We start from the raw sequence: 8,642 nt of genomic DNA, 5'->3' as shown, positions 1-8,642 counted from the left end.
TTTCTTGTTGGTCTTTAAAATCTCTCTCTCAAACCATGAGACAAAAACAAACCATGTATGTACCGACGGTGAAGAACAGCCCTTCTCGACCGTCTGTGCTAGATCTGATCATAGATAGATAGATAGGAAGGCGAAACACAGTCCGACCTAGGAAGGGTGTTAGTTAGTAGATAGATAGTCAGTTTGTAGTTAGGAAGGTGAAGAACAGCCAGGCTCGGACTGGAGTGTGAGTGAGTGAGTATTCTTGATACGAAACCACGACGACACACACCAGTCGACTCGCATCGGTTGCCTCCATGAACGGCGGAGCTATTCTCGCGCCCACACCACACCTGGCTCCGCTCCAACGTGGACACGCCCATAGCTGGGGACACTACTAGGTCACGCATGGCATCACAGAAGTTTTATCTCTGGGCCCCGAAAGGCATCTCTAGCAGTGTCGTTACACATGCCCCCTCCCCTCCTGGGCGCATGCGCCTCACGTCTCGCCAGAGCATAAGCCCTTGGCGTGTGGCGAGACGAGTTTTTCGCCATCGCAGCGAGCAGCACACCACTCGCCGCAGCAGCCGGAGGCATCGCCGCAGCACTGGCTGCGCCGCGGTCCCGCACCCGTCGACGCAGCTCCCCCCGCGGAAGACCGCGCGTAGCGACGTCTTGACGATCGAGATGAGCGTGCCTGAAGCTCGCCCACCTACTGCCCCTGAGAGTTGGTTATTGAGTGGGATCAGCTCCCCCCCTTGGGATCGAAGCCGCCACAACCTCACACCCAACATCCCAGGCGGGATCAGAAGGGGACTCCACACCGGACACCGCCCGGGCTCAGCCCCCCTACCCGTCGACACACACACACGCTCGGACTGGACACCAACGCGGTATGGGTGGACCCGAGACAGATGATGACGAGACGCACGAGCGACACACAGACACCGAGCGACACACAGACACAAACAAGGGTGGGTGGTCGCAGGGCAACCCACCAAGCACCAACCCAGCCGGTCCCGAATCCAGCGCACAAACGTAGGATTCCTATGTGTGTGTACACATGCTTCGAGTCGCCGGCCGCACGGCGTCCGCCGGCGCTGCGCTTGCCACCACGCTCGCCGGAGTCAACGCCATCGGCGAGGTGTCGTATCGCGAAGACCCGCAAGGCTTGGGCGAGGCTGCACGTCTCCTCCGCCTCTCGAGCACCGCGCCGCCGCGCCTCTCGGCGAGTCAGCAGGCGGACCTCGCAGCGAACGGCTATGTGGTGGTGGCTCGCTTCCTCACGGCCGCCCACCTGCGGGCGGCTCGCGCCGAGGTCGCCGCGATGCGCAAGGCCGGCGCATTCGCGCCTGCCGTCGGCGGGGAGGTGGTCCGGACCGACTCGGTACACTGGCTCGGTATCAGAGCCGCGCAGCCCGCCCTGGTGGCAGCGCTCGCCGAGCTGCGCGCGCTGCCAGCGACGATGCGGAGCTTCGGTGGCTTTGAGGCGGCACGCGTCGAGGGCGCAGAGGCGGCCAGGCCACTCTTAGGCGTGCCGCGCGAGGGCCAGCTGGCGTGCTACGAGCCCGCTGCCAGCCGGGAGGGCCAGTGCAGCGGCGCTCGCTACCGCCCGCATCGGGACGGCTTCGCGAGCCTGCACCCTCGCGCTCTTCTCCTCCCGGGCATCTACATGCGAGAGGTGACCGCAGTCCTCTACCTCTCGCCGAACGAGGATGAGTGGGCGGGCGCGAGTGGCGGCGGGGAGGTTGTTGCCACGGGAGGGGCAGCCGCGGGGCGGCCGGGAAGCCTGGTGCTCTACCTCGACGCGGCAGCAGAGGACGAGCGGGGCGCGACCGCGAGCCGCGTCGCAGAGGTGCGGCCGGTGGCGGGGACGCTCGTCCTGTTTGACTCGCGCCGAATGCTCCACGAGGTGCTGCCTCACGGAGAGTGCTCGGCCGAGCGGGTCGCACTCACCGTATGGTTCGGGGGCGCTCATCGGGGCGCAAGCTTGCGCGATGTGTTGCGTGCCATGCTACCGGCGCGGTGCTTGGGTGTATTGTAGTCTGCTGTGTGCAAGAGGACGTCCGTTGCTGTAGCGAGCGTGATGCCGTGATCAACGGCCAACGGGGGGTTTGTGTGTTGTACTGTTGAGAGGGGCGCGAGCGGGCGGACGCGGTGGGCGCGCGGGGGATGGGCGTGTGTGTGTGGGCCGTGAGAGCCAAGCTCTGACCCAGACTCAAGAGTTTCTTGTCATCAAAAGAGTAGAGCCGTACTCTACTCTCTAGATGGACATCTGACCTTTGCGATAAAGAACGCTAGCTACATGGGAGGGCTTCGTGAAGGATGGATTGAAAAACATTCGAACAAAGAAGAGGCGACGGGAGGAACCGGCAGAGGAATGCAGTGACGTGACACACACACACACACACACACACACACACACACACACACACACACACACACACACACACACACACACACACACACACACACACACACACACACACACACACACACCGCTCACCCACGCGCACCGGGCCTTGCACTTTAAATGCCGTGGGGCTCCTGTCGTTAGACGTGGAGACGCGAGGGTCGCCCCCCCTTGCCCCACCACCTCGTGTGTGTGGAGAAGTCTACCTTACCTTACCTTACCTTACATCTGACCTCGGGGGCCGATGTGACCAAGCGCTAAATAAATATATAAAAACGGACACCTCTCTACTGTGAGATGGGTAAAAAGGAACAGGTCCCCGCCCTTGCGATCTTTGTGCAGGGTTCTTTGTGGGTGTGGTCGGCGACTAGCCGGGGTCGTCCTCCCGATGGGGGACTAGCACTAGCCGTCTTCCTAGCCGTCTTCCACATGGTCCCTTGGGTCCCTGCTGCTCCTAATCTCTTCGTACATCCTCCTGCTGATCTCCGCAAAGTCTTCCTGCTCCCTCCCTCGTCTCGCCCTGCGCGTCTGCTCCGCCTCACCGTCTTCTGCCCTGCGTCGTCTACCAAGCGCTGGTAGGTGGTAGCGTGGTGGTTTACCTCACACCCATGGTCTCACAGTGTGCCGGCAGCACCGAGCAGTGTCGCTCACACCGAGCCGCAGCACAAGTGACTGAGGGCCAGTGAGGCAGTGCTTGCCATTTACTGGTAAATGAGTGGTATTTACCACTATTTTTATTCTCCTGGGGAGTGGTACGGGAGCAGAGAGTGGTATGGTAAAATACGAAACTCCGTGGAATCATCAATTTTTCGAGCTCTGAGCCGAGTCTGAGGCTGGTTTGCCGCCAAATTCAGCAAAATCGGCAAAATACCGGGTATTTTGCGGGTATCGGCCGCCCATCGCCGCGCGCGGCCTCCTCCTGCTGCTCGTCATCCTCCGCCTCGAGGGCGTCCGCCAGCGCGCTGCGCCGCACACCCCGGCGCACAGGAGGCGGCGCCGGCCGCACCTCGGCCGCCTCGGCGGCGCCCGCGGCACGGGCGCCATGCTCGCTGTCCGCGCGGTCCATCGCCGCATCCCCATCGCCGTCTGCAGCAGCGCCGCCTGCGCCCGCGCCAGCCTGCTCTGGGACGGCGCGCCACCGCTCGTCGTCCAGCATGTGCCACCACCGCCTACCCGAGTAGCCGTTGTACTCGACCTCGTGCACGATCCGTCCGTCCGCGTCCTCCTCCCGCGCCATGACGGTCGCAGGGTACCACCGCTCGCTGTCGCAGAAGATCTCGAGGCGCGATCTGGTGGGCAGGACAGTGTGGCCCTCCTATTGGCCTCTTGCGAGAGAGGACCTGGGGAAGCGCATCGTCGGGAGACGACGATGCGGCGAACTATACAACCTCCGGGCCTAACAACCCGGACCGGCTCGAGGCGCACCCCCAGGGGGCGCACGGGCGTGACCACCCTCAAGGGTTAGATGCAGCGGCATGGGCTGCGGCATCGCCCGTGGGTCTCCAATCACTGGGAGCCCTGAGGAGCGCATCGACGGGAGACGTCGAGGCGAACTATGCATCCTACGGGTCTGACGACCCGGACGGACTCGAGGCGGACCCGTGGGGAACGCACCTCGAGCTCGACCACCCTTGGGGGCTGGATACAGCGGCATGGGCTGCGACATCGCCCGTGGGTTCCCTATCGCGGGGAGCCCAGAGGAACGCACCGGCGGGAGACGCCGAGGCGAATTACACAACCACGGGGTGGGACGGCCCGCCGAGGACATGGTCCTGCGGGGCAGCCGACCGTGACGGCAGTGCGAGCGCTGCGAGCCAAGTCGGGATTCGTACCGCAGGGACGCACGCTCCTGCAGGCATGCACGAGGCATACGACACCAAGGAGGCCCCCGGCGCGGATCGCGATCCCCGCCACGGGTCACGAGACTACGGCACGCAGTGGTATCACGATGCGCGATGGCACCCCGTGCCACCGCCGAGCGATGAGGCGTACGGCGCACCCGGCGAGGGTGCCCCCGAATGGGAGCAGTTGCGGCTGCAGAGCCGGTCGCTCCTGACGCCAGCTGCCCTGGGCGACGGTGTCCGGACGGGCATTGCGGCCGGCGGCCGTGCTCCCCACACGGGCAAGCCCCCGGCGCTGCCCGAGGTGCGCAAGTACGCGGCACGTCGCGGCTCGACGAGCCCACCGCGGCGGACTGCAGGAAAGGAGGCAGACACGGAGGGCGATCTTCCCCCAGACAAGGGAGATCGCTACGTCGACTTGGACGGCACGTCCCACGAGCCCGAGAGACGGGCGAACCACGCCGAACTCGCGTGGGCGCGCGCGGAGGTCAAGCGCCTCCGTGTGCAGCTCGAGACTCTCCGGGGCAGGTCGCGAGCGCGAGCCCTCGGGGCTCGCGTCTGAGACCTCGAGCAGGAGACAAAGGTGCTCTTCGACACCATAGAGAGCGAGGCGGAAGCGCAAACCGACACCACCACCGAGAGGACCACCATCGCCGCCACCCTGGCGGCGGCGGCGCGCGGGCCGCCGCCCGCGCGCCGCCCCGGGGACGATGGGGGCCCCGCCGCAAACCCCGTGCACCACACCCCCAGCGGGCGAGTCATCCGGCCCCGCGCGGCCGAGCAATCAGCGCCTCCGAGCGCGGCCGCGCGCACCGCCGGTAGGAAGACCGACGGGCCGCTCTACGGCGCGGCGGCCCCCGGTGGCGGCGGTCGGCACCACCACCAAGTGCCCGACCCCGCCGCGTGCCTTCCGCAACCCTCGGGCTCCAACGCCATCCATACGGAAACCTGCCCCGCGACAGACACATATAGCGGGGGACACTGCGCAAGGAGGGGGTGCGTCGACTTTCTTTTGTCCTCTCGGGGGAATGTTCTCTCGGCGCCCATGGCCTTCTGAGGTTTCGTACTAATGACGTCCTTCTTGGCACTTCGGGCGTCGGTGTGTGCGTATCTGTGGTGTCTAATTCCTCCGGTATGCTATATAGGTTTCCCGAGCTGAGACCTAGTTTCAACCCCAGCGTATCGTGCTGAAAGCCTTCCGCTGGCGGGAGGTCCCCAGTTCGAAACCTGGTCGACCCTTATATCTTTTGTTCACACCTGAGCGGGCTCAATTTTGCTCAGATGCTCGCCTACGAATTCGAAATCGTGTCCTCACGCTTAGCGCTTGGTGTGTGTTCGTTTTTCGTCACGGGATAATTTGTTAAGTCGTCAGGACTCTGTCAGGACTCTGTCAGGACTGTCAGGACAGGTGTGGGAGGTCCACAAACCAGGTTGGTGGTCAGTCACCACGCCCACACGCCCACACGTCACACAGCCACACGCTCAGCGAATCTCTCTCGAGACTCGACGAGAGAGAGGGTAGTGTCCCGCCGTGTGGGGGATGCCACCGGACCGGATGTCTCGGCTCGGACGCGCGCTCTGACGCTCCACACAGGACAGTGGTGAAGGAAAATCTCACACGACCTCGCTCATCGACGCGGCTTGTCCCACCCGCCGCGAGGGCCGCGAGGGTGCACTGAAATGCGGTGTGCGCCCCGCCCGGTTTTGCCGCGCCGCAACATGGAGACAGAGAGGGAAAGAGATGCCACCCCCAGGTTCCCCTCCCCGCACCTCGCGTTCCGAGCCCAATGCAAACCAGCCCACCCAGCCATCTCGAGAGCAAGTCGCGATGCGCACTCTGCACGAGTGTCCGCGCTTGCTGAGCCTCCACCTCAGTCGTCCTCAGCGAAGAGGTCGAGCTTGCGCACGGGGCCGAGTGCAGACCGCGCAGAGACGGCGTGGCCGGCGCGCCGCCGCTTCTTCTTGTTTTGGGGGACCCGCGCCTGAGCGGAGAGGATGGACCGGGCGTCGTAGGGGCGGCATCTTCGCGCAGCAGGCAGTGCGGCGGGCGCGGGGGGGGGGAGGTGAAATCAAGGTGGAGACGGAGGGGAGGGGGAAGGGAGTGGAGAGGGGGGAAGGGGAGGAGGAGGAGGTGGGAAAGGGGGAGGAGGAGGGGGGGGGGGGGGGAAGGGCGCCGTGATGGTGGTGGATGTCATCGACGCGGCCCGCTCAGCGCTGTGCGGCGGCCGCCGTGGTGGGCCCAGCGGCCGGTGCGGGGTCGTCGCTGCAGCTGGCGCAGCCCCGGGCGAGAGGGGCGCGCACGGGCCCTGCATGTACCACGCCTGCGGGGATAGCGAGATCAGAGAGGCGAGAGGCGATATGCCGCTATGCGCTGCGGTGAAGGGGGGGTGAGTGGCGATGGGCAAGGCCAGCCGCCAACACCTGCTGGCCGGGCGAGGGCGTTGCAGCCGCCGGCAGCGCGCCGGCCATGGCCATGCGCGCCGGAGGGTTGATCAACGTCGCGAGAGCGTCGTCGAGGCCAAAGAGCGCGACAGCCTGGGAAGGCACGCACATACGCCACAACAGAGGGGGGCGGCGAGAGATGCTGAAGAGTGGAGGGGTGATCATAAGTGTGATCTATCATGATTCGAAGCGGTCTTTGGCCACGCCTGCAGCACCTCCCGAGGGACGCTCGACAGCGCGTGGTGGCCGGCGTGTTTGGCAGCAAGGGCCTATCGACAGTGCCGCGCTTTGCCCCGGCTACAGTGAGACGAGAGGCCGCGCCGCCGCCCCCCGCGCTGCGCCGCTGCCGGAGACGGCGTCGAGAGTCGTGCGAGGGAGGGGCTCCTGTGCGCACGCGCGCGACAGAAGCAGTGAGAGGGAAACGCACGCCGTGGTGCGCGTGGTGCGGGTGGCTTCGGCTCGGAGGCTTTGGTTCGCGCCTCCATGCAGCAACCGACGCCGCGTCACCAGCCGCCGCCGCCGTCGGCGTAGCTGCTGGCGACGCCGCTGGTCGCTTCGACGCGCTTGGCCGCGGCGTCTCGCTGCACGCACGCGACTGCAGAGATGCCGACGGACGAGGCGAGAGCGGGGGTCGGCGCACCAGCTCCAGCGGCGGCGGTGCGGGGGCAGAGACAGCGCTCGAGGCCACCGGCTCGTGGAGTGCGCTGGGCTGGGGCCCCTACAGCCACACACGCCTCTTCCTGACGCAGCGGCTTCTAAGGGCCTGTGGGCGGGGCAAGAGGTGCCGTGGGCAGCGCAGCGGGTGGGCCCGCGCCAGCCAGGTCGTGGGAGATGTGCGAGGGCACGTTGGTGAACTCAAAGGCGCTCGCGGCCTCCGGCAGCCGCGTCTTTGCGCCGTCGCCACCGGCAGCGAGCAAGCGCGAGGCGGTGTGGGAGCTGGCCGCGTGAGGCGTGGCGTACGCGCTCGAGGGGGCACGCCGCGTGGCAACGCCTCCAGCGATGGCGAGTTGGCCAGGCAATCGGCTGGCGGCGGCAGCGGAGGGCGCAGCAGTGGCGCTGCTTGCGCTCGCTGCTGCGTGCGGCGCTGCTGGTGCGGGAGGCGCCTGACCCTGAGCCCGCGCCGCAAACAGGGTGCGGCCCGGAGGCGGTGGGCGCGGAGCGGTGGAGGTCAGATGGCGTGGCCGAACCGCCACCGACGCCGTCGCCGCCGGTTGCAATGGCCGTGCTGGCGGCATTGGTGGAAGGGCTGGCGTCACCACTTGTGGAGGCGGAAGGGCTGGCGGCGCCTGTGGCTGAGGCTGCCTTTGCAGAGAGGACGTTGCTCGGATCTCTCGAAGCTGGGCGGGTGGCGCCACCGCCCGAGTGGTCTCCTCTTGTGCTGCACCCTCACGTTCGGCAGCAGGGGCACCGACCGGAACAGGGACCGGGCAGCCTGCGCCTGGCTTGTCCGTCGCGCAATCGTCGGCGGCCCTGCACTCCTCGTCAGACGATGCAGAGAGGCGCGTGGCATCGGAGTCACTGGCACCGTTGAAGCCACGGGCCTCTTTGGCCCCAGCGTCTGCGGAAGCCATCGCGACGGCGACCGCTGAGGAGCCTCCACCCGTCCCCAGCGACGACCTCGCCATACAAGCCTGCAACTCGCCAAGGCTCTCCGCGAAGCTCGGCCGAGGCGGCGAGGTGGACCGTGGGGTTGGCTCTCCACCACCAGGCGTCGGCGAAGCGTCGAACATGTCGCCTTGCCCGCATGCCGCGTCGATCGGAGCGGGCGTGGCCAAAGGAACAGCTGGATCGGTGGGATTTGGGCTGAGTTGACCAGGCGCACCGACACCAAAGCTGGACGGAGCGACGGTGGCGACGACAGCAGCAGATCCGGCGGCTGAGGCGGCGGCGGCGGCGGCGGGTGAGTCTGCGGGGCCGACGGATCGCGAGGCTTCCTCGATCGCCTCGAGTTCGGACGCGACGATCGA

The 8,642-nt window shown here is 66.4% G+C and overlaps 3 protein-coding genes across 3 annotated transcripts in view; 2 read left to right on the top strand and 1 right to left on the bottom strand.

Annotated features, from left to right (window-relative positions):
• Positions 1–1,042: 1,042 nt before the first annotated feature.
• On the top strand, positions 1,043–2,023 carry EMIHUDRAFT_116508 (hypothetical protein; the record flags this gene model as incomplete). The annotated part of the gene is made up of 1 exon (XM_005775698.1): positions 1,043–2,023. The coding sequence occupies one exon, from the start codon at positions 1,043–1,045 to the stop codon at positions 2,021–2,023; it is 981 nt and encodes a 326-aa protein (XP_005775755.1).
• A 2,226-nt stretch (positions 2,024–4,249) lies between these two features.
• On the top strand, positions 4,250–4,795 carry EMIHUDRAFT_239785 (hypothetical protein; the record flags this gene model as incomplete). Its single annotated transcript, XM_005775697.1, has 1 exon — positions 4,250–4,795. The coding sequence occupies one exon, from the start codon at positions 4,250–4,252 to the stop codon at positions 4,793–4,795; it is 546 nt and encodes a 181-aa protein (XP_005775754.1).
• Positions 4,796–6,104: 1,309 nt separating this feature from the next.
• Positions 6,105–8,642, bottom strand: part of EMIHUDRAFT_239784 (hypothetical protein) — a gene marked incomplete at both ends in the record, with an annotated part of 3,225 nt that continues 687 nt past the window's right edge. Inside the window, 5 exons of the mRNA XM_005775696.1 lie at positions 6,105–6,215; positions 6,655–6,768; positions 7,316–7,393; positions 7,521–7,784; positions 7,863–8,334. Coding sequence (XP_005775753.1) covers positions 6,105–6,215; positions 6,655–6,768; positions 7,316–7,393; positions 7,521–7,784; positions 7,863–8,334 — 1,039 coding nt within the window. The remainder of the gene's footprint in view (positions 6,216–6,654; positions 6,769–7,315; positions 7,394–7,520; positions 7,785–7,862; positions 8,335–8,642) is intronic.

The sequence above is a fragment of the Emiliania huxleyi genome (assembly GCF_000372725.1).
Source record: "Emiliania huxleyi CCMP1516 unplaced genomic scaffold EMIHUscaffold_296, whole genome shotgun sequence".
Lineage (NCBI taxonomy): Eukaryota > Haptophyta > Isochrysidales > Noelaerhabdaceae > Emiliania > Emiliania huxleyi.
Note: the sequence above shows the minus strand (reverse complement) of the source record. Positions and strands in the feature narration are given on the sequence as shown.